We start from the raw sequence: 27,708 nt of genomic DNA, 5'->3' as shown, positions 1-27,708 counted from the left end.
ATGCAGTATATATAGGACTTCTAGCTGCAGCTAATTTGCAGACCGTGCCCCTGGTTAGACATTTTTATATGATATGATGCAGTACCATACTACAAATCTACCCAGTAGTATACAAAGTATCTCAAATTGGCTCCACATTGCCAAAATACAACATTAAAATGCTCTTACATTAAATCATTAGTGATAAAAACAGAATAATATAATAGTACTTTATAGAGTATTTTGACTTTTGATACTTTAAGTATATTTTGCTGATAATGCTTCTGTACTTTTACTCATGTAACATTAGGACTATTGCATCTGAGTAAAGGATACTAGTATCACCACAACTGCTAGTCATACTGTGTAGTGTCATTTCTGTACAGATATTTACGACAGTACGTGAAGGCAGCAGGTGTTCCATGTGTAACTACCACCACCTACTGGAAGCTGTGAGTACATCTTCACAACAGACTCAATGAAAGAGACTTGAACTCACTTTTCCACAGCCATACTTCACATACTCAGTGGATGCACTCATTCTAACACATGAACTGAACCACATTCATTTGTTTCCGCATTATGAAGCAACTACATCATCATCAACACACAGAGCTGCAACAACAGACAGCAGCGCCCCCTATCTGCAAACAGGAGTCCTGCATCACAGGGGAATAAAAAGAGCTCCATCATCATCATCCTCCTCCTCCTCCTCCTCCTCCTGATGCTCGCATCGCTGTGGTGGAGACAGGGCATCCTCCCAACCCTTCGACACCCATGACTACCGACTAGGGTCGCTCATTACCGGACAAACAGAGGGATAGAAGGACAGTATTATGGCGAAGCACCGTAAAGAAAGAGACAGCTGGGGTGAGTGTATGTACAATATTTGATATTTCATGCATTTTCCTTGACGCACATACATTTTTTTTTTCATCTTATTGCTGTCGAGGCGAGGGTGTAAGCAATGCAGCCAATTACATGTTTATTCCAGACACCATTAAAGGTTTTATTTCGACACAATTGTGATCAGGGTGTATTTATTTTGATCCTCATAATGGCACTAATGGTGAGAAATATCAATTTTCCATCGGATATTATCAAGCATATGCAAACAAACATTTTTTACCATTTAAATGTGATATTTTTTCTTCAATAAGCAGCATACAGGAAATACTGTATTGTCCAGGCCCCCCCCAAAAAAGGCCTGAAAATAACCTTCTGGTTTTATTGTGTTTATCACACTGAGCCTCTTATGATGCTCTGTGCTGCATCTGGCATCAAATTATGTAATATTGCATCATGACATAGCTTTATAACCATCATTTTTATACTAATCATCATCATTATCACCTCCACCAGCATGATTATGATGATCATAACTGTCATTGACATCACTCTATGGCTCAACTTTAAACACAGGCCTGCAAAAGGTGGAGAGAAAAAAGGGTGCTGAATGGCTGTATCAAGGTTGAAGGAAAAAAGGGGATGAAATGCTCTTTGTCATTAGAGAGTTTATCTGGTTTGACCCACTTTGAGCAGACAGAGCCACTGACGTCTTTCGGTTTGTTTTAAGAGCAACATGATCAGGTTAACCAGGCTCGTGCCGGGCCGGGGTGAGGCCTGTGCAGGAAGGAGATGTGAAGTCAAACTGATAGTCCTCTTCAGGCCAGAGAGAAGAAACCTTTGGCTTACTCCTCCTTAAATTATTCACCGTGCATGCTTGGCACCCTGCATTAATCTTTTAGCTCGCTCCCAAATGTTGCCTTCTACTCCTTAATCTGTCACAGTGCCTTTGTGAGACTCATAAGCATGCTTAATGTGCAATTACATCCTCAAAATTAACAGCCACACAGATTATAATGAGTGACTTGTGTGTCTTTTTAACCTCAAAAATACTTTGGTGTTTTGCAGAACATACATGCTCAAACGCAAGTTTGTTGTAGCATACATTACATGAATGGGATTTGGAAGTCAAAACTCCTCCAATCTGTGCATCGGGCAGCATGCACGCTCCACATGAGACAGCAGCAGAGATTGGAAACACACTGAGTCACTGCCAGGAAAAGCGCCAGAAAAAGCTCTGAAATCACATGATCTCATTGGATGCAAACAGATGGGATGTCATGATTCATTATTATTATTAACAAGCTTGCAGGCGATGCTATTGATCTGGTGCTAACAGGAAGGAATAATGGACTCAACTTTCCTGTTTCCTCGCCTTAATGGACCACTAAGTTTGCTTCTCGTCACTGGGAATAACTTCTGGCTGATCACTCGCTCATATAATAACATTTCAGTTGACTTCCCAGTGCTGATTACAAGTGATTATGTAGGAAAAATATCAGCAGCATCACCGTTATCATTCCTTGCATGTAATCATATTAAAAGTTGAAAATAGGGGTCATTCTTCAGAGCATCTTTCCCCCCTCTGTCTCGTCCTCCAGGGTCCCTCAGTGACAAACATGTCTACGACTGGAGCTCAGAGGAGGAGGAACCGGACGGACGAGCCCGGCCCGTGCAGGTGCTGCTGGTCAAAGACGACCACACCTTCGAGCTGGACGAGGCGGCGCTGAGCCGCATCCTGCTGGCGGAGGAGGTCAGAGATCGTGAAGTGGTGGCCATCTCTGTGGCCGGAGCTTTCCGCAAGGGCAAGTCCTTCCTCATGGACTTCATGCTGCGTTACATGTACAACCACGTAAGTGTCTGAGCAGGTGATGGAGGTGAGCTTTTGAAACTGTGGCCCTCCAACCTTTAAAATGTGACGACTGTTGGTTTGTCCTGAATACCATTTTTTAGGCTTCGCAGACTCGGTGTGAAATATTCTAAGGTATTGGAAGCTTCAGGACAGTGCCGCTGCCGCACAACAAACAGCAATATCCGTCTGAGAATAACTAATAATAATTCATGTTGAATATGAATTGTGGGATTATTCCTTATTTCATGGGCTATTTGGGGATTTATATTTTATTATTACATACAAAAAAACAAAAAACGAAGCATTCGAATACTGCTTTGGAGGTTGATTACCATGGCAACGGTCGAAGCTTCGAAAGCATTCGGGTCAGCCCTAGATGACTGCATGTTTAAAAGAGGGGGTTTGACGTTTGCATATTGAGGTTTGACCAAAAGCAGTACCAGTATTTCTTACTGAGGCGATATCTGATATTTTGCTGATATTCTAGTTTCATGCAAAATATATTATTAAATCTTCTCTCAAAGAAGTTCACTCTTGTCAGGGTGGAAAAGTCTTTGATTAAGCTCATTCATTGACATTTAAAAACTGCATTTAAACTCAGATTTATCACATTTTTTCAGTGACTTAAATTTTGAAAGGGTGGCAAGAAAATAATAGGATGCAGCACAGAAAATAAATTCACTTAACAATAAAAGAATAGGTAAATAAATGAAGAAAAAATGCAAACGTTTTTAGACTCCTTTGCTGTGGTTAAAGGGATGTTCATGCATGTATTCTAGTCTATATTGTGAGTTTGTAATTATAGTGACTGCTACATAAACAAGGGAGATGCAATAAAAAAGCAGCAGACCGCACTGACCAAATGTCCCACACTTAATTAAAAACAATATAAGATATTTTAACCACCACCCCTGATCCCGTTGTGTTCAGGCGTCTGAAGGCTGGCTCGGAGACGCAGACGAGCCTCTGACCGGCTTCTCCTGGAGGGGCGGCTCAGAGAGGGAGACCACTGGGATCCAGATCTGGAGCGAGGTCTTCCTCGTGGACAAACCAGACGGAAGAAAGGTGAAGTCTTGAGTAGATTATTACAATGCAACAAGGTATAATGAGACATAATTAAATATGACACAGATACCTTATTAACCTTTCTACATTTTTTTTTACACAACCTTTTTTTATATTTGTATTCATCTTGGCAACAGGTCTGCTCCACGCCTTTATATTCATATAGTTGTACATATTCACACTTAGAAGCTGCCCAGTATAACCACACTTGAAGGACACTATTTTTACATTTAGACACTTTTATAACGAGCTTCTTTTATGCCTGCATCAGCCAAATTACTCCCATCTTTAGTTTGCACAGAAGGCAGCAGCAACAGCAGGAGTGCTGCTGGTTGTCAGCTTTAAATTGCATCTTAAAATCAGAGTAGATTTGGCCCTTTCAAGATATTTTCTCCATTTAAATCTCCTTTCAAAACCAAACCAACTAGCTGGTTCCTGTCACTAAAGGACTTCCAGTGCTTCTCTAATCCCTCACACACTCTGTTACAACTCACTTCCCTCAGAGCAGTAGAGGCAAGAGAAGCGTTATGACTACCTTGCAGCACAGAGGTCATTGTCTTTGTCTGCTTTATTTCCCAGGTGGCTGTATTGTTAATGGACACACAGGGAACGTTTGACAGCCAGTCGACGTTGAGAGATTCAGCCACAGTGTTTGCTCTGAGCACCATGATCAGCTCCATGCAGGTACATTCACCCGACTGACCCAGTTATATCTGAACAACTATTGGATGGATCGCCACAACATTTTGTAGAAACATTAATGTTTGTACTTTAAACTTCCATTTGAAATAAATTATACTTTAAATGAATGGTCTTTTTCAGGTTTACAACATCTCACAGAATGTACAAGAGGACGACCTTCAGCACTTGCAGGTAACGCTGTCAAGTGTCATCATCATCAATGTATAACCTGAGAGCTCAAAGAGGAGAGTTGAAACCTATTGCCAGTCAGACATGATGCATATTAGTATTTGTCTATATGCCTTTTCTTATAGTAGAAACAAAAACATTCCTGATGATCTTCTATAAATATGACTGTGGTACTTAAACACAACATTTCACATCCTCACTCATTTTGTCTTATTTCAGCTCTTCACTGAGTACGGCCGACTAGCGATGGAGGAGACTTTCCTCAAACCGTTCCAGGTAACGTGAATCATTTTCACACTCTGGATGGATTTACAACAGTGTGCTGATTGTATTCAAATGTCAGGAAATGACATTTACAGTTTATTACTGGTGTTTGCTTCAAGCAACTTAATATTGGATCGAGGTTTGTTACATAAGGAAATGTAAAGAGCATAAGAAAGTTTAGTTAATCACTGAAAAGGATTCAAATCTGTCTGGAACTCTAGCAAATTATTTGCATAAACTATTTGAACATAATGTAGAAGATATCATTGACATGAGTCACATGGTTGCTTTTTTTTGGTCTTAGTCCATGATCTTCCTCGTCCGAGACTGGAGCTTTCCATATGAGTTTCCCTACGGGCAGGAGGGAGGCATGAAGTTCCTCGAGAAGAGACTGAAGGTCTGATATCGTGCAGTTTTAAACAATCACTGTATTGATGAGGCTGATTAAACCAAACTAATGCATGTTTAAAACCTGACACATGTGGTCGTGTTTGTGGTTTAGATCTCAGAGAACCAGCATGAGGAGCTGCAGAACGTGCGTAAACACATCCACTCCTGCTTCACCAACATCTCCTGCTTCCTGATGCCTCACCCCGGCCTCAAAGTGGCCACCAACCCACACTTTGATGGACGAATTATAGGTACACTTCCTCCGTCTCATATTTCATTCAGCGTTTCATGAACACAGAATCGTTTCAGTGTTTCATGAACAGAGAATTGTTTCTTGTCAAATGTCTCTGACCGTGAGCGATCGTCAAAGCCATGACTTTTCATTTATCATCAAGTCAACTACAAGTACTCCTAATTAGCAAATGTGAGCATGCTAACATGCTAAACTAAGATGAACAACAAACATGGCTACGTTCCAGATCGCATACTTTTTCTTTTTTACTTTTAGTACGTACTGCAGCTGCCCTTACAAAGTACGTACTGTTGCATGCAGTATACATACAATTGGGACCTTGTAGTTTGTTATAACTCTGCCTTGACCTTTGACCCTCTTGCTCATATATCCGCTGCAGAGAGGATTGTGAGTCAGAATAGCCAGAAAAGCATGCTGGATTGCATACTGCAAAATGCGACTAGATGTAGTTGAACATCCTGGTATTTGTACACCAATACTATGTAATGGAACATACTAAATCTTATACTAAATAGTATGGTAGTATGGGTATTGGAACTCACAGATTACCTGCTAAACATCAGCATGGTAGCATGTCTGTAGGTGTAGAAATTTGAATTAGGTAAATTAGAGAACAGGTGAGTGTAGGTGGCACACAAATGTACTATTTACAGTACTACTTACTAAAATGTAAGAATAATGTGTAAGAAATAAAAATTAATGTAGGATTTTATGAGTGCAGTATGGCTCTGACTCAGGTGTCAGGTGTATATAGTAATACATAAACATATATCTACAAATCAAAACAACTGCCTGGATTCTGGAGGTGGAACAGGAGTAAATATGTAACCCTGCAGCCGGTGAGCAGCACAGTATTTATGAATTGTGCAGGAGCAGGTGGTGCACTGGAGTGTTTGAGAAACAGCGCTCAGGGGTGGAAAAAAAAAGCTGTTTGCTGCTCTAAATTGTTGAATCTTTCCTGGACTACCACACGTACGACCAGGAACTGAATATATCAGAGCAAACACTGTTGAATTTCAACACATATAATACTATACACACTCACCAGCCGTTGGCTCTCCTCTCCCGTCTAGAGATCGACGGCGAGTTCATAAACAACCTGAAGATTCTGGTCCCGTGGCTTCTCAGCCCTCGTAACATCGACGTGAAGGAGATCAACGGCAGCCATATCACCTGCAGAGGCCTGCTGGAGTACTTCAAGGTCAGAGCAAAGGAACATGTTAATATGAAACACACAAACCAACCATTGATATAGTTTTTTTTAATCATTATAGCTAAAACTCTACATTCAAATAGTCAGCTAAAATCACTGCACATGAAGTCATATTGTCCTTTTATTGTGTATATAAGTAACTATTAAACTGAGTGTGTTTCTGCACACGACTCTGACTAAATCCAACATATTAATATGACTTCACCAGCCAGTACTGTTACTTTTAATGCTTCTTGTCATCCCTTTATTTATTTCAGGCATACATCAAAATTTACCAAGGTGAGGAGCTGCCACATCCGAAGTCCATGCTGCAGGTACATTTTACCCATCGTCTTAATATTTAACTTCCTTCCTGTGTCAATACACTTTAAAGTTACTGTTTATGTTGGTGTATATAGTATTTAGTACCCTTTTATTTTATTTTCATGCTTCGTTTGTATACACTATAATGTATGTAGTATTCTAGTTTTTTATTTTTTTTAAAGAGGACCTATTATGGTTATTTTAATGTGCACACTTAGATTCTGGGTTTCTACTACAACATGTTTACATGCTTTAATGTTCAAAAAACGCTTTATTTTTCTCATGGTACATGTCCACAGCCTCCGTCCTTTCCACGCTTCCCATTCATTGTCTATGTAAGCAGCCGGGCAATGCATTCTGTATAGTGGCGGCGCGATTCAAGAGACAGGGCGTCACGTTGGCCGCTCCTCATTTGCATAAAGTTGAGGTCCAGGCTACTTTATGCAAATCACTGGCGTCCGGCGTGACTTGCTGTCTCTGGAAACTCCAAAATAAAGACAGATTCAGCAACTGAATGGCTTAGTTCTCACATAAAATGTTTTCAGAAACACATTTCGGTGAACTATTTCCGTGATATAAGAGAAGAAAGTTTCCAAACAAGCCAACATGTTGGTTTAGGTTTGAAAGCTGGTAGCAGCAGCCCACGAGGGAAAGCGTTCGTCCAATCAGGTGTCTAGTTGCAGTCCATCAAGCGTCCAATGCTGGGAAGCGAGGCGATCCCTCGCAATAAAAAACACCCCTGTGGACACGTACCATCATACCGAAATGTCCAACCAAACTCTTTAGACTCCGCTCCAGTTCCGCTCTAACTAGCTTTGTTTGAGGGCGTACCAAACTAGCCACTAGGCAGATATTATGCAAATATGTTACTTGGTGACATCACCACATTACGGAAGAAAAGGCGGGACTTCAAGCAAGGTGTTTCAGGCAGTTCAGGAGCAGTGTTTCTGTGGGGGAGAGTAACTCCCTTTGGTGTGGACTTTGGGTTTTGTCTGTGGATGTGACACATTTCCCTGCATGGGATCAATAAAGTTCATCTAATTTAATCTTATATTACCTTAACATTTATGATCACTATATTTTGTTTCCTCTCAGGCCACAGCAGAGGCGAATAATCTGGCAGCAGTCGCAGCCGCAAAGGATCTGTACAACAAGAAGATGGAGGAGGTCGGTGAAAACAGGATTTTCATGTAGATCCCGTACTGTCCCCTGGTGGTCTTAATCCTTCTTTATTGACCCTCTGTTCTGATCCCAGGTCTGTGGCGGTGACCGGCCCTTCCTGGCCCCCAGCGAGCTGCAGGCCCGACACAGCGTCATCAGAGAGGAGGCCCTGCAGGTGTTTCGGGGCGTGAAGAAGATGGGAGGCGAGGAGTTCAGCCGCCGCTACCTGCAGCAGCTGGAGGGAGAAGTCGACGAGGTGTTTGTCCAGTACATCAAGCACAATGACTCCAAGAACATTTTCCACGCGGCCCGGACGCCGGCCACCCTGTTCGTGGTCATCTTTGTCATGTATGTGGCTGCGGGCATCACAGGCTTTGTGGGCGTGGACGTCATTGCCAGCTTGTGTAACATGATCCTGGGTCTGGCATTGATCACTCTCTGCACCTGGGCCTACATCCGGTACTCCGGGGAATACCGGGAACTCGGCGCCGTCATCGACCAGGTGGCTGGTGCACTGTGGGACCAGGTAATTCAACCAAAACAGAAACATTAATGAAGTCAAGAATAAATCCGGCTGTAATCAATAATTGAATCAATACTCACCAAGTTCAAGTTCACCTCATTAATAATGCAAAATCACCAGACGGAGTCTTTTTACGCAACACAGAAAGATAAAAAACTCTTCATATGTGCACAGACACATGCACTAAATGCCACATACAGACAAACCGAACATGGATACACACAACGTACAGATTAAATTACCTCCCCCCCCCAAAAAAAATTAATTTGAGGATAAACCCCAGTTTTCAAGCAATTCCTCAAATACAAAAACATGGAAATTAACAAATTTACATAATAATAATGATAATAAATAATAATAACAACAACAACAATAAATATTAATAATAATAATTAATAATAATAACAATAATAATAAATATTAATAATAAACTATATATGGCATATTTCATAGAAGAAATGCAACACAAAGTGCTTTACAATAAGGGAAAATAAACATAGAATTAACTTAAAAACAGGAAAAATAAGATGGAAAATAAAACACACTTGTAAAAATAAGATGAAATAGGATACATAGAAGGTAGGGCTGGGCGATATGGAGAAAATCAAATATCACAATATCTTTGACCAAATACCTCGATATCAATATTGCGACGGTATTGTAGGGTTGACTATTGGTGCTTTTATAAAATATTTACACAATGAAATTTGTGATAAATAATCATCAGTATTGTGGATATAATGACTAAGTGGATAATAGCAAATAATAGAACAGCTAGAACAGTCTGGTAAGTTCAGAAAATTACATCACTTTACTGTAATGCAGCCTTTAAAACCATTAAAACACAACATTTATGCCATATCACGATGTATCATTTATACCAGGACGATATCTAGTCTCATATCATGATATCAATATATTGCCCAGCCCTAATAGAAGGCTTAACATAAGATGGAAAGTAAAATCCACTGAATAATAATAGTATTAAAATCAGTATCCATAGTTGCAGCATGCCATGCACATAATATCCATCAATAAACAAGGCAGCAGCATCAAAAGGTCCCTTTTCTCTTCTCTATATCACAACATCAACGGCAAAAATAAGTGACGCTGGTTAACTTACTGACACCAAAAAGAAGTTTACAGAAATACTGTATGTTTGCACAACGTGTAAAACTAAGAAGAGCTGTAGTAAAGAGAGAAAATATGGGTTTTAAGATTGGATCACGACTTAAAGTCATATATTCAGCACTTAACAGAGCATTGAAAGGTATACAGGCTGCGGTTTAATATCAGGTACTCTATCTGTTAAGTGTTTTATAGTTCAGAGGGAGATCTTTAAAATCACCTCTGGTGTGCAACGGCAGCTAAAAAAAAGGTTCGGAGTCTGGCTGCTGCATTTTCAACCTAATATAATGTCAAGCCTCAAGTTGTCATAAGAACACACAATAATCTATTCTAGAGATACAGCTGTAACTTTATTTTCATTATTGATTACTCTGTCTGGAACAAATCCTTTTTGTTTATTATTGAGGGAAGAAATCAGATTTACTCATAATGGATGAAGAAGAATCTCAAACTAGACTAGACTTTATCGAATCATGGAGCCATCAACGTTTATGATTAAGTCAATGGTACTTATGGTACTGACTATTTTTATCATTGTTTATTCTGCTGATTAATTTCTCAATGAGTCAATTACTGGTCATCATAATTCCCCAAAGCCTAACTTGACTTATTCAAATGATTTTTCCAAAACCCAAATATACTGCAGTACATTTTACAATTATAGAACAATAATAGAACCAGTAAATCTTCACTTTTGAGAGGCTGGAACCAGTGAATCTTTGCTATTTTTGTGAATAAAACAATTAATCTATTAATATAAGTGATTCATTTTCATCATCATTCATTCATTAATCAATAAAAAAACAAAAACAGAATGCACCATGTACAGCAGAGACTAATACCGTACACTCATGTGCAGATATTTATCAGTAATTCAGATGATACAGCATCTTTAAACCACCAGAGGGCAACAGTCTTCTTTAAATCAGTGACAGATCATTTGGCCAGATCCAACTACAGCAGTAATGAATTGTTATTGGACATGTTTTATGTTATATTATACATGTATGTACTCACAATATATATATATATATTTCTCTTTTTCATGCCTCTGCAGGGGAGCACAAATGAGGTGAGTAGAGCAATCAAAATGGGAATATTTACAAAGGATAGTAGGAGCATCTTTTGGGAGAGTATGGACGGGCTAAAGTTTTCTTTTAGAGCCTGACAGCAACAAAAAATAAATATACGATGATACACATTTGAACATTTTTTAACTTTTATGTGTCACTTTCTTGGATATTTTTTCCACCATTACCCATCCACATTGCTCCCAAACTTGTATCCCTATACTGAGATTATCTTAAAGGGATAGTTTGGGGTTGTATGAGGTATTTATCTATAGTCAGTGTATTACCTACAGTAGATGATGGTCGATGCGCCCCCAGTTTGGAGAAACAGACATGAGTACCAGCACGGAAGTAAAGTAATGTACTGCTGTGGACGGGGGAAAAACGTATTTTAACCACCTAAAAAACATTAATATCAGTTTAAGTGTACACTATATTAAGAATATTTTCACCGCTTTATCTTGCTGAAGCAGTTGTATCCATCTATGCTCTCTTCAAAGCCACCAGACTCCTTTGACAAAAACAGTAATTTTACCTTGCAGCACACAGGAGTTGCTGGTCTACTACTGCCTCAATCGGTTAGTTTGTGTTATTGTGTGATTTTGGTGTTTTAGGGCGCTTTCAAAAGCCGTAGTCTGTTTGTCTAGTCCGAATCAGAGTGAAATTGATACTTTTGGTTAATTTTCTATTTAGTCTGGTCCAGTTTCACATTGCAAAATTAAAGCGGACCAAATAAAAAAAATAAGTTGCTGAGGGGCGTGCTCTCCTCCAGTTTATGACTTTATAAACGTCACTATATTTACAGACTTTATTTAGCATGTTCTGTGTGTTCTCTTCAGCCCCAATGTCAAGCAAACATCGGACTTCTGCAGAAGTCCAGGTCTATCTTCTCCCACTCATGTGAACCTATCGTTTACCTGTGTCCATCTCAACAAATTACCACACAGGCAGCCTGCGTTTTGGTTCGCTTGGAAACGGTCCAAGACCACTTGTGAAAGGTGGTCTCGGACTAGATTACTGCGTTAACAACTGCCCAAATGAACTGCACCAGAGTTTGATTAAAGTAGACTAAATGTTGACTTGTGAAAGCGTCCTTAAAGGTTTCGTTCTGATTCACCAAAGTCACACAATAACACAAACAAACTAACCGATTGAGGCAGCGGTAGACCAGCAACTCCCGTGTTCTATGAGGTGAAATTACTGTTTTTGTCAAAGGAGTCTGGTGGCTTTGAAGAGAGCATAGATGGATATAATGGCTTTAGTTTTTCTGTCGTTTTTGAGCCTTTTTTTTGGTAGCTAAAATACATTTTGGTGCTGCCCCCGTCCACAGCAGTACATTGCTTTGCTCCCGTGCTGGTACTCCGACCACCATCTACGGTCGGTAATACACTGACTATGGATAAGTACCTCATACAACCCCACTTCAAAACAGCCAAACTATCCCTTTAAGCGACCTCGGGGAGTTAACTCCTCTGCCAGTAACCACCACCTCTCTCGTCTCGTCTCCGCAGGCTCTCTACAAGCTGTACAATGTAGCAGCCAATCACAGGCACCTGTACCACCACGCCTTCCCCGGCGGGCCTCAGGTGGAGGAGGTCGCGGAGGAGCAGGACAAGAAGAGGGACTGATTAGATGAGACAGCAGGGACTTCCTGTTGATGGACAGGAGGAGGAGGAGGAGGAGGAGGGACATCCTCACCCATCAGGCACTCTTTTATTCTGTTATTGGCTGGTGCTGCCCACCAATACATCCTCTACTTTAAACCTAATAACGGACTGTATAATGTTCATGTATAGGCAGTGTCAGAGCATCTGTTTTCAAGCGATGGATGTCATTTATCATCGTCTCACTTTTCTGTCTGTGATCAAACATCACCTGTACAGATACTGCAGGTTCTCCTAGAGGAGACCTTCGGCATATCCAACCTCCACTCAGTTTGCTGATTTCACATCAGACGGGTTCGCTTTTTCTCCATCGTTTTTCCACCGACGATAATTTTTCAAAGTATAGCCAAATCTGTGAAACCCCCATTTGTGACGATTGTTCCGTTCTTTGAAGTTTAGTGCTGTTTATAAGAAACAATATCTATGATCTGCGATGTTTGAAAGCCAAAATATGTACTGTATGTTAAATAATGAAGCGTTACAAGCATCATCAGCATGGTTAAGTGGTTAATGTCTGTCATCTTTAAGCTCTAAGACCAGGTATACTTTATCAAGTTTTAAATGGTTGTGACAAAGTGGTATTGTGCCATAACATGTAAAAAAAAAAAAAAAAATGATTTCACATCTACTGGCTACATGCAGACACTCGATGGCACATTTATTATACAGTTTGTTGATTTCTGCATCAGGGAGTTGCTTTGTGCTGGCATTTACTTTCACAGACAGACAGAATAGTTCAAAGTTTACACAACATAGCTGACATTTATCTCTCACTTTGTAGTCTGCTTTGCAGTTTTGTAATTACGCAGTGATCCTCTATATATATGTGCGTTTGGTCTTTTGAGGTTGAGGGGAAAGAGCGTTTTCATTGTGATGTAGAGGTGGTGGGCGAAACCATTGTTGTGTTTCTCCCTGAATGTTCGAGCAAATCCGAGGAATGTAGCTATTCTGTGGCCACTGAGGAATCAAAGCTAGTTGTTATTAGGCGTGGCGACAGGCCTCGCTTTGTGAAAAAAAAAAAAAAGGATCCTCATTCCACATCTCTTTCATCATCTTCACACACTTAAGTTGAATCATCTGTGAAAAAACTGTTGCACAGTGAAAGAAGCCAGGCCCCGATTTTTCTTTTTTGTTCCAAAACAGCTTTGTAAACAAACGGCTTGTATCGGTGACGGCACTTTTTTGGTGTTTTTGGCTTCGTAGACTGTTACCGTACATTTGTATAACTGTTGTTATTGTTTTTAGCTCATTGAATAACCCAGAATCATTCTGTAAAAGCATCACATTCAGCTGCAGCATTCAGATGGTTTTTTTTCCTGTCTGCTCACCAACAGTACAGGAACACTGTCATGCATATTTAGCAAGTTTATACTGAGGTTTGACCTCAAGGGTTGGAAATTTAAAGGCACTGCAGCAGAAGTGGCTTCTTGAGTCTTCCACAATGTATAATCAACATCAGTGAGGCCTTCACACACACACACAAAGAACCGACTAAATCCAGTTTAAGGTTTTGAAATCCCTTTTCTTTATGGCCGCGTTGTTCATTCATGAGTCAGAAAAGTAGCATTTGTTTACATTCTGCTGCATTTACACATTGAAGGTTTTATCTGTTTAAAAAAAGAAGAGAAAATGTATCATAACATATTATTCTTGGATTTAACAATTCATTCCTGAAGACGCCCCCGTGGACACTTAAATCATCTCCGGATATCGTGGGAGCCTCAGTGTCCTGAAAGGTCAAACGAACAAAGTCAACACTGCTAAGTTTCCGCACACACGCATTGCAAAGTTTCAGTTACAAGGAAATAACTAATAAAGTTGGACCAAATTAATGAAAACTAGACTTGAGTTATTTCTTTTAAGACATAAAAATACTTGTGTCCGATATGCTTCTTCCACATAAGAAATAAAACTTGTTTTCATCTATACATTAAGGTGAGACTTATATGGAAGAGTTTCAGGGGAAGGCATAAAGACAAAAAATGAGAGGTGGAAGATTTTTTTATTTAGGTTGCATTTTGAGAATAAAGTTGAAAGTTTATGCTCTAACGCTAGTAGTTTGATTTATTCTCAAAAGTTAGACGTTTGTTCTCTACATTTCATCTTTATTCTCGAGATGATATTTAAACTATAATTTCAACATTTTATTGATTTTACTTTTACATTTTATCGATTTTATTGTATCATTTATCTAATTGATTTTCAAAAAAAAAATTCGACTCGATTCTCTTAATTTTTTCGGCTTTATTCTGGACATTTTTTTCGATTCGATTCTCGACATTTTTTCGGCTTTATTCTGGACATTATTTCGATTCGATTCTCGACATTTTTTCGACATTATTCTTGACATTTTTTCAGCTTTATTCTCGTCATTTCGACTTTATTCTCAACATTTCTTCCATTATTCTCGTTATTTTTTTGACGTTATTCTCAATTTTTTTTATCCTCGCCATTTTTCGGCGACTTTATTCTAAATTTTTTAAACTTTTATTCTCAACATTTTGACTTTACTTTCGAACTGCAAAAAATCGTCCCGATTTAATTTCTCTTGTCTCTGGCTTTCTTTCTCGAAATGCAAACTAAAAAAATTTTTTTCCACCTCTCATTATTTTCCCTTGTCGAGCACCAATACTCTTCCGTAGATAAAGTGTTTTCAAACAATATTTTTCAGTTTCACAATAGAAAAGTCTCAACATTGTCTGTTTGAGGCTCAGTGTGAAAGTGAACAGACAGCAAGAGGCAACAACAAGTGTATTTTTCTTCACTGCAGACTTTATTGCTTATGTCCTGTATTTGCAATCCATAAAATCAGGTATGTACAAACTGATGACACCGTTCTGAAAAGATGTGATAATGAGACCTTCTTGCATAGTGAAGAGAGGTTCTCTACAAACCTATTCCACCGTTACCTCATCAGACAGCCTTTTAGGACATTCAGAAATGTTTGGATTTGTGATCGCTCTCATAAACAGGTCCCATTAAACACTTTTATTTCTTTATTTTACTGTGAAAATAGATTTAAGTAAAGCAATAATGTAAAAAAAAAACATGTTTTTCACCTTAGTGAGTGAATTGATTGGAAGCTAGCACCAAAACCTCCAGCATAAAAACATTTCTGAGTATCTTAAGATGGCTTAGGCTGATTGATTAGCGATCAATAAAATTTGCTTCCAGGAACCTGCACTTCTTCCACAGAAGAGACGTGTCAGTCCATAAAAATAAGGCATTACCAAGGCGAGAAATATCCAAAAAGTACGAAACAAGAAGTTCAATTGCACTTGTTTGGCAAACTTAGTGTGTCTTCTGAAGTGTTTTATAAAGTTCCAGTAGCTTATTCATGTTTCATTATACACACAAGAATATTCCTGACTTACAGTAATGCCAAGAGCCACGAGATGCTCAAACATCAAATATGATGCTTCATCCAACAAAAAGGTCTTTAAATAAAGACGTGTTTCATAACAAAACTTAAATATCTGTGAAAGTTTTGGTGGATTGTCTTATAAAGGATATGTCATAAAAAAAAAAGAGAAAAATGCACACTTTCTGTTTAATGTAAAAGAGTGCGGTTTCAGTTTATGAGGGTATCAAAGCAAAAGGAAAAAGAAGTATTTCATATAGAAACAAATTAGAAGAAGCTGCCTGTCATTTCCTCCCACGGGAAAAAAATGACCGGTGTATAAAAACTGCTGCGTTTTATTTTATTAAAAAGGCACAATCTCAGGATGTTTTTGAACAAATATCCGTAGTTTCTCAGACTCCGTTCTCCTCAGTCGTAAAAACAGAAATCCATACAGCAATTCAGTTTTTTAGGGCAGTGGCTGTAAACGGCACCGCAAGCAGTCTCCCCAGATGTAGCACATTATTCTTCTTCTTCATTGGGAGTGTTTTTCAGTCACATGGTCATTCATAAATTGAGTGTCACATGGGGGAGGGGGGGGGGACTGGGCCCCTCCGCCAATGTGCGTCTTGACTTCCTGGCTGATATATTTGGATCAAGCGAAGGCACAGATGTGTTTGGTAAAGAGGCAATTAAGAGTCCATCATGATTTCAAAGGAAACCCTGACCGCTCCCAAACTGTGGAAACCTCAGAGAGGTGTGGCAGCGAGACGTCCCCGCTGCACACACACACACACACATCACATGTTCCCAATGAAGTTCTTGTTGGGCTGCTGGGCGTACCACTGCTGCCGCTGTTTGCGAGCCTCCACCTCCATCAGCAGCGCCTGCCGGTACGCCTCGTAGGATTTGACGATGTGTTCCAACTCCTTCATGAAGAGCAGCTTCAGCATGCCCTGATATGTGTCCAAGTCTGCCAGCTGGAACAACTCCCACTTCAAGATGTGGTCATACCTGATGTAAAAGGGAAGATATTTATGGTACTTTGTGAAGTGTTGCATGACAACGATGGCCTTTATTATTTATACCTCTCATTCTACCAACTATAGCGCGACTGATGTCGATTTTTGGTAGTTTAAAAAATTATATTTTAAACACTTGATGCGGATCCTAGATTAGTTTTTTTTCTCCATTGTGACCATAGACTATATAAGAAGTGGACGTAGTCACCGTCACGTCACCCACTGGTTTGTGGACTGTTGTTTTGAAGCTTCAAGTTTGACACAAGAGGGTGGAGCTAAGTTCAACCAAACACTGACATTTTTAGGCGACCAAAATGTTAAAATAAACTTTCATGGATTAAAACACACGGTCAAAGGGTTCAAATTTTAAAACACAGACATCTACGACCAGACCGGACGACGCCGTGGTAGCGACCTGTCAATCACAAGGTAGCCGCGCCCTAAAGCATCCCCTGCTTTATGGTCTATTTGACTCTAAATGGGACCATAATTTACTGAATGAACATCATGCTGTATTGAAGAAGACTTGAAACTAGTGATTGAGACCATAAACTCATGTTTACAATGTTCAAGTGAGAAGTAGGGTCATATTCTCATAGACTTCTATTCAATTTCTTGTTAATTCATTAGATGACATAATATTTCTGCAATAAGTTAATATTGGCCAATACATCGGTCTAGTAGTACTCCTAAAACCAACAAAAGGATGCTGCCACACGCCATAAAACACATTTCAACTGACTTCAGGAGGTGGTAACGCATATCAAAATTTGGTGGCAAAGGTAGAAAGATTCCAATAAATAGGAGGAAAAGAAGGAAGCAGGTTCCCAACAATAAAAATGAAGATTTTGCAAATGTTTTACGAAGTAGGAAATGCATTCAACACGTTTAAGGACGAAGAACACACACGGTGTGCTTTGCATTTGGGAGAGAAACAAACCTGCATTTGCCAAAAATGAAAACTCCAATGGGTACTGTTTGTTACTCATACCTGGTGTATTTATCAGATGTGACAGTATTTCGCTGGTAATGTTTTCACCTTGTGAGTCTGTGTGTGACTCATCATAACAAAATGTAGTCCTGGAGACACCTACTTTAGCAGGAACTTCCACAGAAGAGGTTTAGTGTACTTTGCCAGGGGTTTATATTTATAATCTGTTGACAGATTTTGTCACTGCGATAGCGTCACAGCCGTTCAAGATGCAGTCACGAAACTTTACAGGTGTCTAGTTAAGATCACAATGAAGGCAGAGTTTGAAGATGGGTGTGGTCCGAGCAAGAGCGCTGGAAGCAGGCATCGGGGAAGGGACCATTGCCCCTCCAACACTTTACATCCCTGGCCCGATTTGGCGTCACAGCTGGTGTGATCCCATCGCAAGATGGTCTCTAGTAGTGCTTGCCATGACTACTAATGTTAATGTTATTAGTAACACCTGTCTTTTTCTATGACAAGTCGAAATGTCTGGTGTGAAAAAAGGCCTATTGTATGAATTACAGGCCTCATAAATATAACCTATGTGAAGCTTAAAATGTTTAATAATTGTCGAAAACAGTCAAGAGTTACTGTGAAAATAAGCAACTTAAAGACCTAATGTTGGCCTTCAGGAAATTGTAGTGGGAATTTTTCACCATTTTATCGACCAAATGATAAATCAGTGAGGATGAATAACTAAGGAAATACTCACTTGAGAGGGGCGCGGGCGTAAACCTGCAGCCAGTCTGGGATCTCCGCTGTGTGGTACGGGTTAGCTGGCACCAGCACGGGCTGGTTCCTATCTACAGGACGTGGCTGATAGGTCACAGGAGGTGGTAACGGTGGAGGCTGATCATAGCGGGGCACACTGGAACAGACAGAGTTCATATAGTATTTATACGTTATCGTGAAACCACTTTGGACAACTCAAAAGACTGTGCTGATAATCCCGGTCACCCAGAGCATTAAGGGCTGTGAGGAAGGGATCAAAAGACAAAAAAATAAATGGAAGTGAGAAAAATGCATATTTATAAAAACCCAACATCTTTCTCTTTCACACTCTGATGACGTACCTCGGAGCACAGGGGTGTCGATACTGCGCCCTCTTGTTGATGTGATCCACGTAGTAGACCCCAAACTCAGCCGACTCCACCTTCTCCCAGCCCGGAGGGAGCCCCTCCCTCTCCAGAGGGTGGCTCCAGTGTGTAGTGTTCGTGTTGTGGTCGATGTAGTACTTCCTGCCACGGATGGTCCAGTCAACGGTCCAGCCGCCCGGAAGGGGGATGTCCTCTCCCGTTAGATTGGAGAGGTTCCCAAGGGACTTGGCCTGTATTCGACCTATGCCTGAGGAAAACAAACATTTCTTTTTAGAAACCTAGAGGGAGATGGAGAGATGTCTGACCAAACATACAGCAGCGGAGCAGCTGCCAGCTAACAGCGCCGCTGGGAAAGAAAAAATATGTGGGGAATTTTCTTAAAAACAGCATGTGTGGGAAAATGTCGTTTAAAGGAGAGCATTTACAAAAGGTCATTCGGATGTGACTGAACATAGACCGGGACAAGAGAGGAATGCAATCACTACTTCAAGTATTGAAATGATTGTGGATGGGAGTGCTTGATCCCTGACTCTGTTGTGACGGAGCATCTTATTCTGACCAACATCATTTGATGAATGGTAGGAAATGGGAGTGTTGTTAGGTTTGGACAGGAAGGCAGAGATATCTGCATGGCCAGACACACACACTGGAGCTTTCACCGGAAGAGAACAAACCACTGAACTCCCAAACACTACCCGTAAGAGCAGCCAGCACAGTGCGTTCATTCAACAGGTCCTGTACTTTTATTGGTGAATTATGTCAGCGAGGAATGTTGAGCCAACAGCTGTGTGGATGAGTGAGAGCAATCACGACTCTGGTAGGAATCCAGAAAGGGTTGAAAACACTGCAGAATGTGCGGCGGAATGAAGTATCTGAGTAAAATGGCGGCTACAATCTGATAAATTCTGCACGAGAGTGACAGCAGCAGAGCCGGAGCTCTTTGCCAGCTGCTGAGTGAAGGGACGGAATGTGCGAGCGCTCTGCAGAAATGCACTCCTCCTCTTCCTCCTCCACCTCATCATCATCATCTCTGCCCTTTTCCTCAGAAAAATGGCAGAGAGCCACGCTCACTGCAGACCTAAAGCTCAATGCATTACAGGAATTTCACGGGACACAGTCGAGAGTAGTAGACTACTATATGTACAACTGGTGATGCAGTAGTGGTGCTAAAGAAATTAAGTAGGTCACCTCATAGAAATAGAGTCAGAGAACACCAAAAGTATGAATCACCAACAACAGATTTGACAATAAAACATTCTTAATACGGTTCACTGATTCTAAATCTGAACCAACTCGTTTTCCTGGAAAATACCCAGATTTGTTTTTCTGAAGACAGGACCAGATCAGTGTTACATTTTTGGTTTCCCTGCATCCATCCAAAAGTTGAAGTAATATATGCTGTTTCCAGAAACTAGGGTACTTTTGCAATGAGCACATCTTTTAAAAATGTTTCCAGTAATAGAAAATAAAAGGAAAAAGACCATCAAATGGTAAAACTACACATTGTCAAATAGTGTTAATAATACCGTTTTACCAATATTTTTTACATTGATTATCAGCAAATGTTCCCCCATTTCTACTCAAAATAAATAATAAATTGCCAGATTTTCAAATGAAAAATAAATATAAAAAGAACTACAAATTACGGCTGCACAATTAATCTAAATTTTATCACAATATGGCCTACTGCAATATTCAAATCGCAGGAGGCGCAATATTTGTTAAAGGCGAAATATGTGTTAAAATACCATTTTAAATTAAATCGTGTCATTCAGCAGAGATGTCCTTGCATAAACATAATATACTACAGACATAAGAAAATATTTTTGTTTGCTATAGAGCCCCGCAAAAATCATGTTTTTCACTGAAAATGAGAATAATGATGTAAAAATGATCATTTCCTCTAATATCGTAAATCATATCAGTCAAAATAATCGCATTACATATTTTTCTAAATTGTTCAGCCCTACAACAAATATATATATATATATATATATATATGGTATAGTTTCAAAATGCGTCTTATTTCCTTTAATGCCATTTTTGTGAAAATTTGAATATTTACAGTACCAAATAATGCCGTTCCTGTTAAAAAAGGAACCGTCAGCTGATTGTGACTCCTTCAAAACAACTCTGCTTACCACTCAGGGCATTAACCTTACGTGTGCAGTGTAACTATAAAGCAAACAGTACCTACGTACACAGATGATTCATAAGTCAGCAGTCTGAAGCAGACATTTGACTGGGGGCGGTCTGCAAATTGCTAGTTTGCTGACAGAGAGATTCAGCAAACATAGAGGTGAAAAATGCAGAGCCCCTAATGCTTGTTTAACTTCACTCCAAACAAGGCTCTGTTATATGCGATAGGCGGGCCTGACATAATACTAAACCATATACACAACGCTGACAAGTCAGCCACATAATAAAAGGTTCTCTATCGTTTGGAGTCGGGTTGGAAAATTCCTGCGACCCCTTAAACATTTAATCTCATGGAAATTACACACTTGCATCATACTAATGTTTACAATGTAGAGCAGTCATTTAAAAAATATTTAATCCCTCAGGAAAAATGAAATTGCTCTTTTGAGCTCTTCAGTGACAACCAAAGGGCTTGCATTCCTTTCACAGTGGCCTATGTATGGTCCAAAACCAATCCATAATACTTTGACATTTCAAAACAGCAATCATACAGCTTCTAACATTTTCTTGGAAGCCCAAAGTTGGCAATGTTTTCTCGACATTTTGCCCAAAAGACACATCTGAAAAGTTTCAGATTTGCTGGTGTGATTTCACTCATCCTCAAACACGACTGCTCCACTTTCATGTCTCAGAATTTGGCAAAAAAAGCCATGCCGTTTAAGTCCCTCAAGAGACTATGACTGCCTGCCATGTTCTTTCCAAAACCACGTGTACAGTCAAGAATGCAATTCCTGATTTTTGTCACATTTTGAGCTCTTTCTTTGCTTTAATTTTCTTGTCAATGCCCCTTGTTTACTTTCCTATAAAATAAGAAATATCTAAACCAATGCTGTAAAAAGTGAGTGTCAAAACACATTTCATGTTTACCTGAAGGGGGTCTGCTTGGAGCTGGGGGAGTGTGTTGTCGTGGAACTCTTTGGAAGTTGTGTTCATTGTGCTCATAGTATCTATAGTCCTCAGGAAAGCGGTCCGGGACCCTCCTGGGCTGGCGCTGCTGCTGCTGCTGCTGATGCTGCTGCTGTTGCTGCTGCTGCTGCTGTTGGTGTTGTTGGTGCTGCTGCTGCTGCTGCTGCTGCTGCTGCTGCTGCTGGTTGTCAAAGTAAGGTTCAGAGGGGTAGTAATACCGGGCAGCGTCTCCGTTCTCAGACATGGGGCTCACGTCTGTGAGGAAGGACTGTGAGGAGCCGCCGTACTCGTGGGGCAGGTCTCCCAGACTGCGAGGCAGGTATGGAGGTGCTGACATTCGGTGGCTCTCTCTGCGGGCCACCTCGTGAGGAGGCCTCTGCACGGGGGCGCGGAGAAAACTCTTGTTGCGGGACACCACAGGCTCCCGGGTGGGCGCCACAGGGTAGGCAGAGGGCCCCATATCTGGCAGAGGGACCTCTGTGCGTCGTGGAATAGTGGGTCCATGACGGATGAATGAGGGCATAAGATCTGTAACCAGGTAAACATCAATATCAGTCAATACAATAACACAGTAGGAGTTCCAATAGGCTGTGAAGGAATGTAAGATACAAGTTAGTACTTGAATAAGTGTATTTACAGTTTGAAGGTACTTGCACATAAAATTTTAACATATAAAATAAACGATGTAATATAATATAATTTATTGTTATAGTGAAGGTTTAACCACTCAACAGTACATACGATAAAGTAGTTAAAATTAGCTCCAACTTGAACAATATTAAAACGTCTATATAATAGGGATGTCAAAGTTAACATGAAAATAATGCGTTAATGCAAATTTGTTTTAACACCACTACTTTCTTTCACACATTAAAGCAACTTGTATTTTTTAGGTTGTAGCGGGCACAGTTTTAAAGCTAGTATTAGAGCTAAAGTGACGATACTGGTGTCATATGAAACTACAAAACCTAAGGAATCCATTGGTACCAACCATGTCATACTATTGTGTCGCGAAGGAGGATAAATTACGCTCCAAACTTGCGCCAAATTTTGGTGAGGAAAAACTGACATGGCCATTTTCAAAAGGGTCCCTTGACCTCTGACCTCAAGATATGTGAATGAAAATAGTCTCCCCTTTACAAACATGCCCACTTTATGATAATCACATGCAGTTTGGGGCAAGTCATAGTCAAGTCAGCACACTGACACACTGACAGCTGTTGTTGCCTGTTGGGCTGCAGTTTGCCATGTTATGATTTAGGCATATTTCTTTATGCTAAATGCAGTACCTGTGAGGGTTTCTGGACAATATTCGTCATTGTTTTGTGTTGGTAATTAATTTCCAATAATAAATATATACACACTTTTGCATAAAACAAACATATTTGCCCACTCATGTTAATAAGAGTATTAAATACTTGACAAATCTTCCTTTAAGGTACATTTTGAACAGATAAAAAGCATGCTATGTCTGCATAAGAACTTTTATTTAATACTTCAGTTCATCTTGCTGATAATACTTGCATACTTTTAATTACTTATGTATAGTTTTGAATGCAGGACCTTTACTTTCAATCTAGTATTTTACAGCATAGTATTGCTACTTGTAGTAAATGTTCTTGTACTGCTTCCACCACTGCTAAGAAGTACAAAGTACTAATACTAATGGGTAAGCCACTAACGATATAACATAAATTACATGTCAGTTAAAAGGCACTTTTTCTTTAGTTACAGTCTATTTAACATCAGAGGACAATTTAACAAGTCAACAACAGATGACAACATTCATTTAACTACTACCAGTGGACGAATATAAGCTTACTAGCAACAAATCTGACTTTTAGTGAACCAGTCCACTCAGTATAGCGTCAGGAAACAGTTACAAATAAAGTAAATAAGAAGCCAAACACTTCTTTCAGTTAGTAGTTTTGTATTCTTGCTGTCAGTATGAGTAGTGACTGTTAACTCTCAACTCTCCTCTGACACTTCAGCTGACGTTAATGCAGCTAGATGATGATGATTTGATGAGCATTTGTTTACAGTGTACAAAAACGCGATTAAAAAGTTGTTTACAAGATTATTAAACACATTAATGTGTCATTATGTTTCCACACATTCACTCCAGCCTGTTTGTTATTAATAGCTTGCTACTTATTGGCAGTAAAGTTACTGTAAAGTTAAGGCTAACTGATGCTAACTCTGAGCTAACTGATGCTAACTCTGAGCTAACTGATGCTAACTCTGAGCTAGCAGGCTAACTGATGTTAACTCTGAGCTAACTGATGCTAACTCTGAGCTAGCAGGCTAACTGATGTTAACTGATGCTAACTTTGAGCTAACTCTGAGCTAACTTGGCTAACTGATGCTAACTCTGAGCTAACTGATGCTAACTCTGAGCTAACTTGGCTAACTCTGAGCTAACTTGGCTAACTGATGCTAACTCTGAGCTAACTGATGCTAACTCTGAGCTAACTTGGCTAACTGATGCTAACTCTGAGCTAACTGATGCTAACTCTGAGCTAGCAGGCTAACTGATGTTAACTGATGCTAACTCTGAGCTAACTGATGCTAACTGATGCTAACTCTGAGCTAACTGATGCTAACTCTGAGCTAACTGATGCTAACTCTGAGCTAACTGATGCTAACTCTGAGCTAACTTGGCTAACTGATGCTAACTCTGAGCTCTGAGCTCGCAGGCTAACTCTAGGCTGACTTGTTGCTCTTACTTCTGAGGAGCGGAGACGTTTCCTTCTTCACATACTTCCCGTGGACCTCGGCTGGTTTCGACGCTTCGTTTTTACTTTTCTTTCGTGAGAGCATAACTCAACTCAAGGCTGCTCGGTGGAAACATCAACAACTACCGTCATCCGTCATCCGTCATCAGTCCTCAGTCATCTCTCTCTGGAACCGACCCGCGGAGAGGTGAACATGTTTTACAGCGTTAGATTAACCAGCAGCTAAGTTAGCCAGCAGCTAACCTGAGCTGCTCTACTGGATGAGTGTTTTCCTCCAGAGGTCCAGTAACTCTGAGCTGAGCTCCACTCCCACCGCTGGTCCTCCTCTCTGTCTCTGGGATCGGTTACTGTGAACAGTCCTCTGGTCCTGCCCACCGAGCTCACACACTGATATACTGCTGACAACTGACTGAGCTCATTCATAGACATGACACACAACTGATGCATAAAGTGACACATATGTTCATGTGTTTTAACTCTAAAATGAGAATATGAGATCCAACCTTTGCACTTAAAAGATAAATAGTTTTGCAAAAGTGAAAAAAGTAGTCAAATTGGCAATATCACATTGAAAAATATACTTAATTCTACTTATACTATATATTTTAAAGTGACACATATGTTCATGTGTTTTGACTCTAAATTCATTCCTTAGAAATTGACCCTCTGAGCAAAAGTGGTAATACCACACTGAAAAAACAAGTTAATTAGGAGTAAAAATCCTGAATCCTGAAAATGTCACATAAGTAAAAGAACATAAATATTTGAAACAGAATCTAATAGAAGCATCAATATATATATACCTATATAGTACTGTGTTTTTGTATTGTATTTATTTATTGTTATTGATGTAAATTGTTTTTTACATCATTACACATATTTACATCATAATTGTTCATGCATTTATTTTATATATATATATATATATATATATATATATATATTCTTTTTTTTTGTCATTTATAATTTTTGTTAATGTAAACAGAACTTTAACGTTGTGGATGGTACTTAAATAATACAGTGAAAAATGTAGTGGAATAAAAAGTAAAATCTTTACTTTTGAAATGTAGTCGAGCAGAAGTATAAAGTAACATAAAATAGAAATATTGGCAATAATAAATATTTTTACATCATTATTGTTCAAGTATTTAAATGTAAACAGAACTTTAATGTTGTAGATGATCAAGTTGGAGCTGGGTGTAAAAAGCAAATGTAATGTAGTAAAAAGTACAATTTCTACTTCTGAAATGTAGTAACAAAATAGTAACTATAGCTGTCAATACACATTATAAATTATATTTAAAAAAATTATAATAAATATAGTAAGAGAAAATGGAAATATGCATGTACAAGTATCTTAAAATTGCATTCAAATACAGTACTAGTTAAATACAGTACTAGTAACATATACTTGCGGTCCATTACCATCTATAGAGTGATAAACCTGCAGGACGCTGAGAAGAGCCTCACAAAACAACAAAAATAAATCCAGAAGGAAATCAAAGCAGACATGATTCATGTATTTTATTTATACCTGCAACACAACACATGACTGTGTTTTCATATTTAGTGCTTCATTATAAAGACAATAAGATCCTTCATTTGAGTCTCAAACATTCATAATGGCACAGCTTTACGTAGGAAACTTTACATATTGCAACAGTTCATAGGATTTTAATTAAATAGCGCGTGTTGCCACTGGACATTCACTTGTGTGACTTCAGGTAGTTACATGAAAACAAACACATTGAAAAGGTCATGACATTATTTGACTGTTCTGTTGACATGATTTAGGAGAGACAGATTAACACAATTAATCTCTCTGACAACATAGACAAAAGAACACTTGTATAAAAAAAGTGCACTTGGGTATTGCTTTTCTCTTTCTCAAAAGAGAAATATAGTGTCATGGTAAAATATTTACTCATTTACTAGTAACAGTTACTGCTTTAAAAACATATTTAAACATGATAAATTACTGTAAAATAGCTTGTTTTCTTTACCGTCAAACCTCACATTTGGTTCTTCATAGGTCCAACATAAGCTTAAAAGAAATTATAAAAATACTGCATATTTAAACAGTGTAATATTAGATAAAACACGCCAGAGGACATGCAACAGAAAGGCCTTTTCTTGTGCATTTGGCTGCATCTATTGCATAACGGTTCAAGCAATGAAAAGCACATTTTAAAAGACCTTTGTGTAAATAAACAGTGCACTTTACGGTTGACTTTAGACACTTGCATTTGGCATGGCAGGTTAATGTCCAGAGTATCTTTAGGTGTTTTAGTTGATATATTATGTACATTTATAGTGGTATGGCAGTGCAGGAAGGGGCAGGGGGTTTAGGTCACGCACTATCTTGTTCATGCTGGAGATCTTCTCTTCCAGTAGGTAGTTCTTCTTCTCTGCGATTTTCTTCCGCTGCTCAGTCGCCTCCAGAGCTTTCAGCAGCTGGTTGTTCTCCTCATACAGGCCTGTGATCAACACGTCTGATTTGCCGTTCTTGTGCAGCTAGAAAAATCAAGAGAAAGTAGATGATAATACCATAGTTAATCTCTTTCGATGTAGGCTACAAGAGCCCGTATAAAAAATTGTCCGGCCATTGACGCATACTGTATGTCGGCCGCAAAGAAAATGCAGCACATATAGGCCAAAGATATGTCTGCCCTGACAAAGACCTACAGTGGTCGAAACATGTTGGCTTTTTAATGATTCAGCCACTATAATAAAGGCTTTTTAATATATTTTCTTCCTCGTTTGCCACTTGTTTTAATATTTTGAATTGCCTGGATTGCCTTCCCATCTATATGACTGCAGTAATTTAGAAACTATCCGTTACATGGTTTATTTTA

At 39.4% G+C, this 27,708-nt stretch overlaps 3 protein-coding genes across 6 annotated transcripts in view; 1 reads left to right on the top strand and 2 right to left on the bottom strand.

The window, feature by feature from the left end:
* Positions 1-668: 668 nt before the first annotated feature.
* On the top strand, positions 669-14,419 carry atl1 (atlastin GTPase 1). Of its 2 annotated transcripts, none has more exons than XM_037746391.1 (14): positions 669-855; positions 2,427-2,677; positions 3,608-3,742; positions 4,322-4,426; positions 4,565-4,615; positions 4,832-4,888; positions 5,181-5,273; positions 5,379-5,517; positions 6,593-6,720; positions 6,990-7,046; positions 8,131-8,202; positions 8,291-8,722; positions 10,905-10,919; positions 12,429-14,419. In XM_037746391.1, the coding sequence occupies exons 1-14, from the start codon at positions 816-818 to the stop codon at positions 12,543-12,545; spliced, it is 1,692 nt and encodes a 563-aa protein (XP_037602319.1). In that variant the 5' UTR covers positions 669-815; the 3' UTR covers positions 12,546-14,419. The 2 variants fall into 2 exon arrangements, with proteins under 2 accessions (XP_037602319.1, XP_037602320.1); XM_037746392.1 differs by having other exon boundaries at positions 670-849.
* Positions 14,420-15,331: 912 nt separating this feature from the next.
* Positions 15,332-25,242, bottom strand: sav1 (salvador family WW domain containing protein 1). Its single transcript, XM_037746393.1, has 5 exons — positions 24,845-25,242; positions 22,080-22,646; positions 18,990-19,260; positions 18,629-18,784; positions 15,332-16,935 (listed from the first exon to the last, which is right to left on the bottom strand). The coding sequence occupies exons 1-5, from the start codon at positions 24,936-24,938 to the stop codon at positions 16,722-16,724; spliced, it is 1,302 nt and encodes a 433-aa protein (XP_037602321.1). The 5' UTR covers positions 24,939-25,242; the 3' UTR covers positions 15,332-16,721.
* Positions 25,243-26,651: 1,409 nt separating this feature from the next.
* Positions 26,652-27,708, bottom strand: part of nin (ninein (GSK3B interacting protein)) — a 29,347-nt gene continuing 28,290 nt past the window's right edge. For 2 of the 3 annotated variants that reach the window (XM_037796138.1, XM_037796139.1), the window contains one exon: positions 27,152-27,367. In XM_037796138.1, the coding sequence (XP_037652066.1) occupies positions 27,152-27,367 (216 nt within the window). Of the gene's footprint in view, positions 27,368-27,708 lie in introns of all 3 variants that reach the window. The other variant, XM_037796137.1, reaches the window with a different exon arrangement.

This window comes from Sebastes umbrosus, chromosome 16 (assembly GCF_015220745.1).
Source record: "Sebastes umbrosus isolate fSebUmb1 chromosome 16, fSebUmb1.pri, whole genome shotgun sequence".
In the NCBI taxonomy this organism is placed as follows: Eukaryota; Metazoa; Chordata; class Actinopteri; order Perciformes; family Sebastidae; genus Sebastes; species Sebastes umbrosus.
Note: the sequence above shows the minus strand (reverse complement) of the source record. Positions and strands in the feature narration are given on the sequence as shown.